The sequence below is a fragment of the Micromys minutus genome, assembly GCF_963924665.1.
Source record: "Micromys minutus genome assembly, chromosome: 23".
Lineage (NCBI taxonomy): Eukaryota > Metazoa > Chordata > Mammalia > Rodentia > Muridae > Micromys > Micromys minutus.
In genome coordinates, this window is record NC_137958.1 from 6,998,711 (window position 1) to 7,013,810 (window position 15,100).

Here is a 15,100-nt window from a genome sequence, read left to right on the forward strand (position 1 = left end):
TATGTGGTATATTTATTGAAGAGTTACTCTTTACTCCACATTGATCTATGATGCTTCTTTTGTGCTAAAGCCCCATGTGATTGAATCTGTCAGGTTGTGGCGCCCCCCTCCCCCCATACACATATTACTGAAGCTCTTCACATGCTTTGCATTTCAGGAAGACAGTGTGGGCCCATTAATTTCAGTTTTCAGAATTGTTGATGATGGTTTGGCTCTTTACACTTTCGTATGACTGAAAAACATTTTCTCAAGTTATGAAAAGAGAAACCATGCACTGGGCTTTCTCACCAAAATCGTATTAAGTAGAATAATTGACTAGTTCAAATATTAATTTTTTTGTCAAAATGTTACATTTGTGAAGTTTCCATAACTTTTACTTTTCAGTATAGATCCTTCATTTCCTTTAAATAACAAAGATGTATCTCTTGTTGGTTATAAAAATGATAGGCAAAAATGTAGATGACCTGTTAAATTTCTTTGTTTCAGATATGTTTTCTTCTTTTTGCCATTCTCTACATCCTTTCCTACTTCATCATTACAAGATACAAGAGAAAATCAGGCAAGTAGAAACAGTTTTGTTACAGATTTCATTAGAGCTGGGTATGCAGGGTGAAAATGGGCTCCACCCACACAGTGCAGCCATGATGAAGATGCTGGTAGCTGAGGTAAACCGTTGCCTGGTCCTAGGAATACTGAGAAACCCCCTTGTGAACCTGACTGCTCAGTCATCCTCATAGACCAGAGTCCTGGCTTATCACAGCTCTCATGCCTAACTAAGAATAGCATTGGCTATTTAGTACCTGGGAAATTCCAGAGTTTATGAGGGTGTTTGGTTCTTTGTGGCTGGTTTGTTAGCCATCCCAGCACCCTTCACTTTCTTACTACAATATTGTCTTGTTCTTCCTTGCTTCCTTCTCTCTGGTTTCCTTTTTTTTTTTCTCAGAAAGATATATTTATTAATTGTTGTTTTATGTGTTATATGTTTAGCCTGCCTGTGTATTTTAGCACTGAATTTATGCCTCATGTCTGCAGAGGCCGGAAGAGGGTGTTGGATCCCTAGGAACTGGAGTTAAAAATGACCTCCATGTAATTGCTGGGAATCAAACTCAAGACCTCTGCAGCAAGTGCCCTTAAGTGCTGGTCTATCTCTCCAGCCTCTGTTTTCCTTCTCTAAAGCAATATCGAATTTAGGGTACCTATCATTGTCCTGGTAATCAATTGTATAGTATCCCGTATTATTTCATTTTGCCCTGAGTTAATCAGAGGGTTTTTCATATCTTTATCTTTTAATGGACCGATCAATTCACACAGTTTTGGATTACTATTTTATTATGTATTCTAGCAGATTCCTTACTACCTTCTGCTCATTTTTAGCTATTTTTAAAATCATAGTATTTTCTATCTGTGATGTTGGGCTAGCGGTTAATGTATGATACTTTGTATTAATGATTTTATGTATTAAAGATTCTTTGATATAATATCAGCTTAAAACCAATCGAACTTGAGAGAAATAAAAGGAACAGCTCTTGTTGCAGTATGTTGCTTTAGAGCCATCATCTATCTGGCTCTGTGATTTTTGGAAATGTTCCTTGGATCATGTAGTCTGTCAAAAAAGTGAAGATCTGCAAATTGAAGACAGTGGCTCAGTTGTTTTGAAGATACCTGGTCACATTGCTTTATAGATTACACACACAGACGAAAAGAGAGGTCCCGTACAAGTGAGGCCATGAACACATTGTTTAAGGGGAAGTTGAGGGTGAGGTACAGGTACAGGAAAACTGTAGCTTTAGATGATCTTTAGGTTAATTCAGTAGTTGAAGGGAACGAGAAAGACTGTGGACCTTGTTGGTTGGGGTAGAATTGATATAAATAAGGAGACAGGGGACCTTTTCTCCAGACTTGGTGATGGATTAGGTGTGGTTATAGCAGGGTAAAAATCATGAATATGATTTTGTGGTGCCTTTGACTGTAAAGTTATTTTGGGAAGCCTGTAATTCAGGACAGACACTGCAAAGAATGGCTAAAACACACCACTGACTTTGAGGCTAGAGAGTTTCCAGAGGTCCAGAGACTCAAGGAGAGCCTTTCAGGACATGAGACACATGAAGAGCTGGAAGGACTGGGAGCGTTTTGCAATATTTGTGTACTTAAATAGTTCCTTTAGCTGGTATGCTTATGAATGAAGACAGAAGCGATGGTGTCTAGGAGACCTGAGAGAGGAAGAGGAGGTGAAGGAGGTATTCTGAATCTGACTGCTACTTAAAAAGATATGGAAAATAGTATTTTTTCTGTTTGTAACTTGGACAATGCTTTTGAATTGTTGAGATACTATCTAAGGCTGTCTTAGGGTTTTACTGCTGTGAACAGACACCATAACCAAGGCAACTCTTATAAGGACAACATCTAATTGAGGCTGGCTTCAGAGGTTCTGTCCATTGTCATCAAGGCGGGAACATGGCATCGTCCAGGCAGGCATAGTGCAGGAGGAGCTGAGAGTTCTACATCTTCATCTGAAGTCTGCTAGAGAAGACTGACTTCCAGGCAGCTACGATGAGGGTCTTAAAGCCCACACACACAGTGACACACCTACTTTAGCAAGACCACACCTACTCCAACAGGGCCACACCTTCTAATAGTGCCGATACAAACCATTACAAAGGTTTTAAGATCTTTTCATTTTCTCTACTAATAAAAGCTTAAAGAAAAGTGGATAAGTTCTGTTTTATAATAGAAATGTCTGTTGGTCATTTATAGCCCAAACATTTCATTTATAGGCGTCTTATCTTGACATTGTCTATCTACATTTCACAATGGTTCTAAGTTTTATTTTCTTGAGACTAGGTATTTGTAAAATTTTTATTTACATGTATCAGTTAAACAGCATTTTTCAAAAAAAGTTATAGACAGTGTTATAATGAAATTTACTTTTTTGTTGTTGAAGTCAACAGAATGCTCTTTGAAAGTCTTTTTCATTCAGCAATTGAAGTTTTAAAACTTAGCATTTTTGGTATATTTTTAGATAAATTCGTGAAACATTTCTGTTGAGGATAAAATAGTAACACTATAAATGTTTTTGCAGATGAACAAGAAGATGAGGATGCTGTGGTCAACAGGATATCGTATGTATTCTAAAATTTAATTGTTCTGTTTATAGTTTTGAAGTTATAGTTTGAAGGAAGCAATTGCTTATGTACTAATCCTTATCTCATTCTTTTTTTGTATTTGTATGCATTTATGCAAAAATGTTTAAAATTTTTTTCTTTTATCTTTGTTTTTTAAAATAAAGTTAAAAAAAAAAGAAAAGTCAAATTACACCCTATCATTGACACAAATGGTTGCTAAACTGTGTCCTGTAGGTGACAGTTTTACAATTTCTTCTGAAGCCTAGTAAGAGAATTTCCATGCTCTCTCTTCTAAAAGTGAGTTCTTATCTTTAAAATGAATCACGTTGGTTGATCCCATTTCATGTAACCCTGGTGAGAACATCAGGTATGATTACAAAGTGTCCTCATCTGAGTCATCACTCTTGGGCTTAGTAAGTCGTTCCAGCTCTTCTCCATTCCCACTGGACTGCTCCCAGAGATGGCCGCTTAGCTCCCGGATCCTTTCTTGCCTAGGTGTACATTCTAGACTTTGAGGCTTGTTAGCATTATAAATAAATATAGAGAGGAGGACTGATGGGGCTTCTAGGAAAAAATCCAGGGAGGGCCTGAAGTCAAAGACCAGGACAGACACTGTTGTGATGATGACAGTTGTCACCTGGGCCATCAAGAAATGAAACATGTTATTTAAGAATTTAAAGATAAAAGCCACTGAAAGGCCTTGGAAGGCTGTCACGAAAATAAGGATTACTGAAAATGCATTGTGACCATAAAAAACCCACAGTTCTGAATCTAATCACGGTTACTGCTCTGAAGGACCAGGGTCAGTCCATTAAAAACAATGCCAAAGAAATACAGCTTGCTATTCTGTATGAAGATGCTCTCAGTGAGCTGTGTCCCCTTCTTCAGGATCTTCTCATTATAGATATTAGCCATTGAAGAAATAAAACACTGAACTATAATCAGAACATGGCCCAAGCCCAAACGGATGTGACTAAAAACTCTGGCTGTGGTGTTCCACTGGACTTCGCTGAAAGTCCACTCCTTCGATGTACAATTGTCTCTTAGGGAGCAGTCTCTCCTGAAATGAAGGCAGGAATTAGATGGGGTGAAGAAGGCATCGTGATGAAATCCATGTCCTGCCAAGCCGTGTTGTGACATTTTGGTACTGGCAGTCAGGGCGACGATAGACAAGAGGAATCAGGAGGGAAGCCCACTGGGTCCAGTTCAGATGACGCTTCAGCACTATTCTGAATAGAAGAGCTGTTGTTATAATGCTAAAATTCGAGAAGATAACAGCCATGGCCTTTCTTTATAACACAGAGCCACACAAGCATACAGAGAACTAGCTTCATCAGCTCTGAGCACACATTCACAGTAGTGGGGAGGTAGTCATACTTGTTCTCTTCATTGGCAGAATATTTTACCAGTAAGATGCGACTTGAACTTAGAGTAATGAATATAATGCCTAGCCCAGGGCGCTTGAAGCATTTTCTTTCCATTCCTCCCGTTTTTTTAATTGTCTTAAAAAGAATACTTTCATGAGCAGCCCTGTTGGCAGACCTCAGTCGCTCAGGAAAGGTTCTAGTGGAAGAACGGACATCATAGAGCGGAGATAGTGACTGCCTAGCTCCGTAGTAGCAGCAGTAGGTTTTGAAGGCCCATTGGTGGGGAAACTATGAGCCGGGAACAAGGGCGAACAAAACCCCCTTCTCCCGCTGCCATCCAGGACTGCTATCACATTCTTAAAAAGCACATAAACACGTACACATGGTTTATTCAGATTGATTGTCTCTTGCTAAAATGTGCTTATTCAAGCTGAGTGTGGCACATATCTGAAGTGGGATGGTGAGGAGTTCAAGGTTAGCCTCAGCTACATAGTAAGGCTAGCCTAGGCTACATGAGATCATATTCCCTTTCTGCACTATGTGCTTATTTAAAAGAAAAAAAAAGGGCATGTTTCAGCTTTAGGAGATTTAATGAGAAACAGGGATTAAAGGAGGAACTGTTATTTAAGAAAGACTTAATAGCACTAGGTTATAGTCTCAGCATTCTAGAGGTAGAAGCAGGAGGGTTGAGAGTTTGAAGACAGCTTGAGCAACATAGAGCCTGAGAAAGAGGGGAAACAGTCAAGCTCTACTGGCTGGTTTTGTGTTAACTTGACACAAGCTGGAGTTATCACAGAGAAAGGAGCCTCAGTTGAGGAAATGCCTCCATGAGATCCAGCTGAAAGGCATTTTCTCAACTAGTGATCAAGAAGGGAGGGCTCAGCCCATTGTGGGTGGTGCTGGTAGTACTGGGTTCTATAAGAAAGCAGGCTGAGCAAGCCAGGGGAAGCAAGCCAGTAAGTAACATCCCTCCATGGCCTCTGCATAAGCTCCTGCTTCCTGACCTGCTTGAGTTCCAGTCCTGACCTCTTTTGGTGATGAACAGCGATATGGAAGTGTAAGCCGAATAAACCCTTTCTTCCCCAAATTGCTTCCTGGCCGTGATGTTTGTGCCTAAGACACAAGCTGTCAGCTGTTTGCAAGCTCTGGACAGCGAGCAGAACCTTCTGGTTAGAGGGACACATTTGCCCCATTGCCTTATAGGTTCCTTATTTGTGATGATATATTTGCCTTAGTAGAAGTGGACTTTAGTTTTTGAAGTGTCAAAATGAAGAGCAAACAGTTAAGTTCTTTGTATTAGATTTGCTTACTAAAATATGAAATCTGGGGCTAGGGAGATGACTTAGTAGTTAAAAGCACTGGCTGCTCTTGCAGAGGATCTGGGTTTAGTTTCCACCATCAACGTGGTGGCTCACAACCACCCCAACTCCAGTTTCAGAGAATCTGGTGGGGTGGCAAGGTCTCCATGAGAGTGTCAATGCTACCATAAGTAAATAGAGCCAAAGGGAGGGCCTACCAGGAGTGCTGGGAGCTGAGCTGGGGAAGGGGGGTGTCCGAGTGTCAGGAAAGTTCAGTCCAGAATGGGAAGCTACCCAGACAAGATGTATCTGTATAGAGCTAGGATCAGTATGGGAAGAAATTGGTGCCTTGTAATGGTAGAGAGGCTTCATTAAGGTCAATAGGAACAAAATATTAAGTAAAAAAACAAAATAAAACAACAGAAATGACTGTTGAGTTGCTGGTTTCCAGTTTGGGTGTATTGTGAGCACTGGAAGAGTGGAAGAGCTGCAGTATAACAGTGAGTGTGGCCATGTTTGCACGTCCCTCAGCTCTGTCTGTGTAATAGTTTGAGTATGCTCAGCTCGGTGTGGTCTTGTAGTGGGTGTGGCCTAGTTGGAGGATGTGTGTCACTGTGGGTGTGGGTTTTAAGACCCTTGTCCTAGCTGCCTGGAAGTCAGTCTTCTCCTGTAGTTCTCAAGATGTAGAACTCTCAAAAACAAAGTCGTCCATATTTCTTCTAGGATGGCCTATTAAGCTCCCTTTAAAGCATTCCACTGCTTTCCAAATCCAGAGTTCTCAAATCTACATTTTTCCAAACAAAAACAAGGTCAGGCCTATCACATCAATACCCCAGTCCCTGGTACCAACTTCTGTCTTAGGCTTTTACTGCTGTGAACAGACACCATGACTAAGGTTACTCTTATAAGGACAACATTTAATTGGGACTGGCTTACAGTTTCAGAGATTCAGTCCATTATCATCAAGGCAGGAGGATGGCAGCCTCCAGGCAGGCACAATGCAGGAGGAGCTATCCAAAGGCAAAGAGGAGAAGACTGACTTCAGGCAGCTAGGACGAGAGTTTTTAAGCCTACACCCACAGTGACACACTTCATCCAGCAAAGCCACACCTCCTCTAACAAGGCTTCACCTACTGATAGTGCCATTTTCTGGGCCAAGCATATTTAAATAACCAGAGTCTATCTCCTGAGGATCTCTCTTTAGTAGCAGGGACTTCGTGTAAATGCCCAGGCAGTGTTTAAATAGAATTTTCTACTAAGTCGAACCAGGACTCTTAAAGACTAAATGCACAGGGAAAGACCTAGGTTAATTTTGTATTTTACTTATACAGAATGTAAGAATTACTGGGATGTTTTAAAGGAAACAGTCCTTTAAGGTGTTCTTACCAATTTGGGGACAATTTAAACATTAAAGAAGTAATTATTGTAATGGATTTGAAACTACTGCATTTAGTAGGACAGTTTTGAGTCCATCCTGATAGAAACCAGTAGATGAATAGACTGAAAATTTGACAAGATACAGCTCTCTTGTAGTTCCAATCTCATCTTCCTATAACATACTAACTGAAAGTAAGAGTATCTTAAGAGTAGCACATTCCAGTAGTCACTGCCTTGACCTGAGACCAAGAAGACATGGTCAGTAGAGAGACAGGAACCCCAGGTCACCTGTGGCCTGCTGAGAAAAATCACAGAGCTGCAGCTTGTGGTATTCTTGCCTTGTGGACAGCCAACTACACTGGTCTAAGACTGAATTCCTCATTCCCACATTCAGCCTGCCTTCTGCAGATCACGAGACAAAGGATGTTCAAACAGGCCAAGTATAGTGCTGGCTCAGAATCAAGTGCTCATAAATACCTGTTTAGTGGCTGAGCATCACCAAGAGATTCCTGGATCAGACTGTGGTATGTCCTCTAGCAGAAGCCCTTTCCTGTGGTTGCTTGTGGGTGATTCTGATGATAATACATTCTGATGCTCCCACTGGTTAAGAACCTCTCTGATCAGAGTGAGTGCTTGAGGACTGAATTCACAAAGCAGGCTTTTATTGATTAGCCAGATAAAGACTGCCATGTCCTTTTCTCATCACAGACAAAATGCCAGTCAGGAGCTAATGCAAGGGTTTATTTTTGCGCAGTCTCACAGTCCACAGTGTGGGCCCTGTATGTTCGTGCTTTGTTACTGCAGATGGACCAGAAAATAGAGCAGATGTTCAGGCTGGATCCAGTGGTGGATGAAGCCTAGTGACCTGTTTTTGCCAGGCAGGCTGTGCTTCATGGAAGCATAGCAATTTTCAAGTGGTGCCACAGATTGTGGCTGTGTCCTCAAAACAGCGTGTGGCTACATTTCAGATTCAAACCCAAACACCTGGGATGATAGTTGGAGTATTTCGTAGAGTGATCAGTTACGCTAGAGGGAATGCTGGAGAAAGTATGAGAATCCCAGGAAGGGAGTACTTCCATTTGGAACACCCACGGGCCAGCATTTGAGGTCCTGCTGCTGCTTTGCTACCTGGAAGTGTGGCAGATTTGCTGAAGTAATTTGAGGTGGTCTTGCTTCATTTTTCAACAGTCTGTGAAGCTACTTTACACTGTGACCTAGAGATGATGGCTTTTTAAGCTCTTGGTGATACTTAGCATGCAAGTGAATTTTGCATACCCTTAAGGACATGGTCACAATTGCCAGATAGTCAGGAAAATATTTTTGTTGTATTGCTACCATAATCCCAAAAGGTACAATAGTCTGCAAAGATGATATTTTTACTACTCTATTTTAGAGATGACATTTCTGAAAGGGCATGTTTTATGGTTGTACTAGAAATGCCTCTCTATACTTTTCCAGCTCAGGGCCTTATTTTAAGGAGCCTTTGTCAGTTGAGGGGCTCTTTGTGGGCAGCAGAAGTGGTTTTCTGCTCTCTGGGTGTCACAGTAACAGTGTGGAGTGGAGGCACCATAGTTGTTGAAAAGCAGCATTATAGTACTGATGACCAACGCTGCATTTTCTGGGCCACGTGTGACTTGATAGTTTATCCCATTGTCTCATGAGTGAACCCCTTTTGTCAGGTCATGGGTTCCAGTGTTGGGTTTGGAAGTAATGTTTCCTGGTGTCTGGTCAGAATATGATGGGAGCTAAGAGGAAAGACATTTACTATAAGCGGATTCTACTGTGAGGAATAAGGAGGTAGGAATTGAGAGACATACGAAGGCAGGTGGCATTTGAGATCTGTTTGCTGTTCAGGCACATTTGACTTGTACAGTGTTGTGAGAGAGCAGTCTGGGCAGAGGCCTGGAGCTCATAAGATCCATTTGAGGGTCAGAAAGGAGGTCGGGAATGAATGTAAGATGAAATGTGTTGGGAGAGCTCTGCAGGCCCTTGGGATGGTGAGTATTTGGATTTGACCTTGGTTTTGATGTTGGCAGACTTGATGCTAATCAGGGTGATGGTCTTCTCTAGGCCGGAGCTGGCCATCCAGCTGAGCAACTTTTGAATACTTTTTCAGGACATGTGGTCTTCATTCTGTTGAATCAATTATGATGCTTTTGTGTCTGAGCTGAATTTTGTTTGGAGTGTTCCATTAATCTACATTAAATAGTTGGCTTTTGATTAACTGAGCCCAGGACTTTCCAGGGTACCTGTGGTTGTGTGGGTATGCACTTCTGTTTGCCACAGGATGGCGGTAAATGCAGGGTTACTTGATTAAAAGCACAATAGGACATTTACTATAACTTACATTTTTTCTTATTTTTAATCTTCACATTCTTTCAATATTAACTTTAACATGATTGATACTCAAGTTTTATCTCTAATGCTAATTAATTTTCCTTTGCCATTACTGCTACTGTCTCTGCAGCCTTCTTCCTCCCTTCTCCTCTTCCTCCTTCCCTCCCTTCTCCTTCTCCACTCTCCTCTTTTTCCTTTTCCCTTCCATACCCCTTTTCTCTCTCTCCTCTCCCTCATTCTCCCTTCCTTTTTTCTTACTCTGTTGCCCTGGCTAGCCTGGCACTCCTAGACCAGGCTGGCCTTGAACTCAACAGAAATCTACCTTCTTTTGCCTTGTCATTTTCTTTTTTCTTTTTCTTTTTTTTAAAGATTTGTTTATTTTATGTTTATTAGTACAGTGTAGCTGTCTTCAGACACACCAGAAGAGTGTATCAGATCCCATTACAGATGCTTGTGAGCCACCGTGTGGTTGCTGGAAATTGAACTCAGGACCTCTGGAAGAGCAGTCAGTGCTCTTAACAGCATTTACTTTCTAAAAATCTCTTTTAAAAAATTAGGTGTATATTATAAAAAGAATTTAAAACTTTTTAGAAATGTGTAACTGAGAAATGAAAGTTGTTCATGATTGTAGGCTCTGTGCTGTGGGTTGTTATAAATGATGATAGATTTTGAAATAACATTTTCCAATAATATGTAAGCATTTTTTGGTGTGAATAGAGAGCCTGCTTTGTATTTATTTTTCTGATATTTTTCTTCAGTTTGTTTTGTTAACTTAATATGATGGTTTGTATATGCTTGGTCCAGGAAGTGGCACTATTAGAAGGTGTGGCTTTGTTGGAGGAAGTGTGTCACTCTGGGAGTGGGCTTGGAGACACTCCTCCTAGCTGCCTGAGGATGTTCAGTCTGTTCCTGACTTCCTTTGGATAAAGATGTAGAACTCTCAGCTTCTCCTGCACCATTGCTACCTGGATGCTGCCGCCTTGATGATGCCAGACTGAGCCACTGAACCCGAAAGCCAGCCCCAATTAAATGTTGTCATTTATAAGACTTGCCTTGGTCATGGTGTCTGTTCACAGCAACAAAACCCTAATTAAGACACTTAATAAGTAAATAAAGGCCCTTTTTTATAAAAAGCTATATTATCTAAGAAGTATTGAAGTAGTGTTTGAAATATTGATTAGTATTATAGTATTGTTTACTACTTCTCTGCTGTCTACTGCTATAATTTAACCTTGTTTAGTGAGATTATCAGGGGCTGATGAAATGGCTCAATGTGCCAAGGTACTTGCTGTGTGAGTTTGGAGACCTGAGTTCAATGTTGGAGTCTTGTGTAAAGGGAGAAGGAGAAAACAGACTCCACATAGTTGTCCTCTGACCTTACATGCATGCCATAGTACCCCACTTCATACACACGCACACATGCACTCCTGTGTACCCACCAATAGTAATGAAAGTTCTTAAACTGTGCAGAACTTTCTTCAGTATATAGATCTTTTAGGGCTACGTTTTAAGGATTTTGCCTGGTTGCACTTTCCAGATCTTATACAAGCTGTTTGTACCTCAGTTGCATATCTGTGATGGGATTATTATGTAAGATCTGGCTGGTGTTTTATGTTTACTACTTTTCAGACCCCCGCAATGATGCCTCTTCTCTTTTGCAGGTTGTTTCTGAGCACCTTCACTCTAGCGGTTTCAGCTGGTGCTGTTTTGCTTTTACCCTTCTCAATCATCAGCAATGAGATCCTGCTTGCTTTTCCTCAAAACTACTATATTCAGTGGCTGAATGGCTCCTTGATCCATGGTTAGTATACATTACTTGAGGGTTGGTTTATTTTTTTCTGCTCTGTAATTTATAGGGTTTTCTTAGTTTCTGTCACAAGTTGTAACATCTTCCAGTAAACTGTTGTCTTAGGGAGGGTTTCTTGCTGTGATGAGACACCATGATCGAAGCAATTTGTGGAGGAAAGGGTTTATTTCAGCTTATATTTTCACATCTTAGTCTCTACATCACTGAGAGAAGTCAGGGCAGGATCCTGGAGGCAGGAGCTAATATAGAAGCCATGGAGGAGTTCTACTTACTGGCTTTCTTCTCAAGGCTTGCTCAGTCTGCTTTCTTACATACTTGGGTACCACCTGCTTAGGGGTGTCACTTACTATATTAGACTGGGCCCACCCTTGTTAATCACTTATCAAAAATTTCCCCACAAACTTGTCCATTTAACGGAGGAATTTTCTTAATTATTAGGTTAAGGTTGTGAAGGGTTTACAAGTAACCAGTATAACTATTGAAGTTCTTAGTGAAGTCAGAAACTTTTCCTTACCGTGTGTGTGTGTGTGTGTGTGGCCAGTTAGCCATGTGGATGTGGTATGAAATAGTGACTCACCCTATTCCCTCAACTTGCCTGGAATTCATGGTGTAGGCCTTGAACTCATGGGAGTTCTCAGCTTCAGCCTTTGAGTGTGGGATTATAGATGTGAGCTAGCCTGGGCAGTTAAATGTTTTGGGAAAAGACTTTTTGGGTCATCTGATTATATCAGAGGACTTTAGTTTCCACTGAAGACCCGAGAGAGCAGAGGCTACAGTTTCTATTTTGTTTTCTTAGCATTTTAAAACATGATAAAATAAAAACACTCTTGTCAAGTTAAAATTTTAATGTGATTTAAAAAGTAATGATGGCAGTTGGGTATGGTAGCACTTACCTTTAATCCCAGTGCTGAGAGACAGAGGTTCACAAACCTCTGTGAATTCCAGCTCATCTCGGACTACATGGAGAGACATGTTTCAAAATTAAAAAAAACAAAACAAAACAAACGAACAAAACATGACAGTGTAGACCACAAATCTTTTCCCTTCGACTGATACAGATCAATAGTGCAACTTGGGCTTATCTGTTCTCTACCACACTTAGATATTGTTGGTTTCAGGGTACTGTTCTCTGAAGTAGAATAGAAAGGAAAACACACCTTGCAGGCTTGCTTTTAGGAATATATCTAATAGGGAATATCTGACTATTAACAGGCACTTAGTATGTGATAGCTGTTGTCTGAATTTAGTGTGTCTGCACTGAACTGTTCTCTTCTAGGACAGTTCTTTATGGTGTCTGGTAAACTGGATTATGACTTTCGGGTACATAGATAGCTTTCTTCTTACTCTTGCTGTCTCTACCATTTCTATTTTATTAGTGTTGATTTTTGTGGCTAATGTTGTTAATTATATCATTACCTACTGGTATTAGTATCAAGCTAATTGTATTATGTTTATATTATTTTATAGTTATATGGAAGATTGGATATATTTTTTAAAAAAAGTTTTATTGGATATTCTATGTATTTACATTTCAAATGTTATCCCCTTTTCCCCACTCCAATTCCCTCTCCCTCCTCTTGCTTCCATGAAGATGTTCACACAGCAACCACCCACTTGAACCTCAGCACCCTGGCATTACTAGGGAAATGAGCCTTCACTGGACCAAAGGCCTCTCTTCCCATTGATGCCAGACAGTGCCATCCTCTGCTACATACGTGGCTAGAGCCATGGGACTCTCCATGTGAACTCATTGGTTGGTGTTTTAGTCCCTGGGAGGTCTGGGGGGTTTGTTTGGTTGATATTGTTGTTCTTCCCATGGGGGTTGCAAACACTTTCAGCTCCTTCTATCCTTTCTCTAACTCCTCCACTGGAGTGCCAGTGCTCAGTCTGATGGTTAGTAGCTGCAAGCATCCTCCTCTGTATCAGTATGGCTCTGGCAGAGCCTCTGAGGAGGCATCCATATCAGGCTCCTGTCAGTAAGCACTTCTTGGCATCAGCAATAGTGCGTGGGTTTGGTGGCTGCATATGGGATGGATCCCCAGGTGAGGCAGTCTCTGAATCATCTTTTCAATCCCTGCTCATTCTTTGTCCCTGTTTTTCCTCCCATGAGTATTTTGTTCTCCTTTCTAAGAAGGACTGAAGCATTCACATTTTGGTCTTCTTTCTTTTTGAGCTTCATAAGGTCTGTGAGTTGTTTCTTGGGTATTCTGAGCTTTTGGGCTAGCATCCACTTATCAGTGAGTGCATACCATGTGTGTTCTTTTGTGACTGGGTTACCTCACTCAGGACGATATTATCTAGTTCCATCCATTTGCCTAAGAATTTTATAAAGTCATTGTTTTTAATAGCTGAGTAGTACTCCATTGTGTAAATGCACCACATTTTCTGTATCCATTCCTCTGTTGAAGGACATCTGAGTTCTTTCCAGCTTCTGGATATTATAAACAAGGCTGCTATAAACATGGTGGAGCATGTGTCCTTATTACTTGTTGGAGCATCTTTTAGGTATGTGCCAGGACTGTTATAGCTGGGTCCTCAGGTAGTACTATGTCCAATTTTCTGAGGAACCGCCAGACTGATATCCAGAGTGGTTATACCAGCTTGTAGTCCCACCAACAGTGAAGTGTTCCTCTTTCTCCACATCCTTGCCAGCATCTGCTGTCACCTGAGTTTTTGATCTTAGCCATTCTGACTGGTATGAAGTGGAATCTCAGGGTTGTTTTGATTTGCATTTCCCTGAGGGCTAATGATGTAGAGCACTTCCTGAGATGCTTCTCAGCCATTTGATATTCCTCAGTTGATAATTCTTTGTTTAGCTCTGTACCCCATTTTTAAATAGGATTATTTGATTCTCTAGAGTCTAACTTCTTGAGTTCTTTGTATATATTGAATATTAGCCCTCTATCTGATATAGGATTGGTAAAGATTTTTTTCCCAATCTGTTGGTTGCTGTTTTGTCCTATTGGCAGTGTCTTTTGCCTTACAGAAGCTCTGCAATTTTGTGAGGTCCCATTTGTTGATTCTTGATCTTAGAGCATAAGCCACTGGTGATTCAGGAAATTTTCCTTCTGTGCCTATGTGTTCTAAGCTCTTCCCCACTTTCTCTTCTATTACTTTCAGTGTATCTGGTTTTATGTGGAGGTTCTTGATCCATTTGGACCTGAGCTTTGTACAAGCAGATAAGAATGAGTCAATTTGCATTCTTCTACATATTGACTACCAGTTGAACTAGCACCATTTGTTGAAAATGCTGTTTTTTTTTCATTGAATGTTTTTAACTCTTTTGTCAAAGATCAAGTGACTATAGGTGTGTTCAAATTCTGTTCCATTGATCTACCTGCCTGTCTCTGTAACAATACCATGCAGTTTTTATTACTACTTCTTTGTAATACAGCTTGAAGTCAGGGATGATTACCTGAAAGTTCTTTTATTGTTGAGGATAGTTTTTGCCATTCTGGGTTTTTTGTTATTTCAAATGAATTTGCAAATTGCTCTTTCTAACTCTATGAAGAATTGAGTTGGAATTTTGATGGGCATTACATTGAATCTGTAGATTGCTTTTGGCAAGATGGTCATTTTTACTATATTAATTCTGCTAGTCCATGAGCCTGGGAGATCTTCCCATCTTCTGAGATCTTCTTCAGTTTCTTTCTTCAGAGACTTGAAGTTGTTGTCATAGAGATCTTTCACGTGCTTGGCTAGGGTCACACCAAGGTATTTTATATTATTTGTGACTATTGTGAAGGGTGTTGTTTCTCTAATTTTTTTCTCAGTCTGTTTATCCTTTGAATA

At 40.6% G+C, this 15,100-nt stretch overlaps 1 protein-coding gene and 1 pseudogene across 3 annotated transcripts in view; one reads left to right on the forward strand and one right to left on the reverse strand.

Moving 5' to 3' along the window:
• LMBR1 (limb development membrane protein 1) overlaps positions 1–15,100 on the forward strand; it is a 135,084-nt gene that overhangs the window by 20,211 nt on the left and 99,773 nt on the right. Inside the window, exons 2-4 of one of the 2 annotated variants that reach the window (XM_080936124.1) lie at positions 487–559; positions 3,080–3,119; positions 11,163–11,302. In XM_080936124.1, coding sequence (XP_080792250.1) covers positions 487–559; positions 3,080–3,119; positions 11,163–11,302 — 253 coding nt within the window. The remainder of the gene's footprint in view (positions 1–486; positions 560–3,079; positions 3,120–11,162; positions 11,303–15,100) is intronic. The other variant, XM_080936125.1, reaches the window with a different exon arrangement.
• Positions 3,496–4,567, reverse strand: LOC308435669 (UDP-sugar transporter protein SLC35A5-like; annotated as a pseudogene). Its single transcript has one exon. The product of its transcript is annotated as a UDP-sugar transporter protein SLC35A5-like (transcript).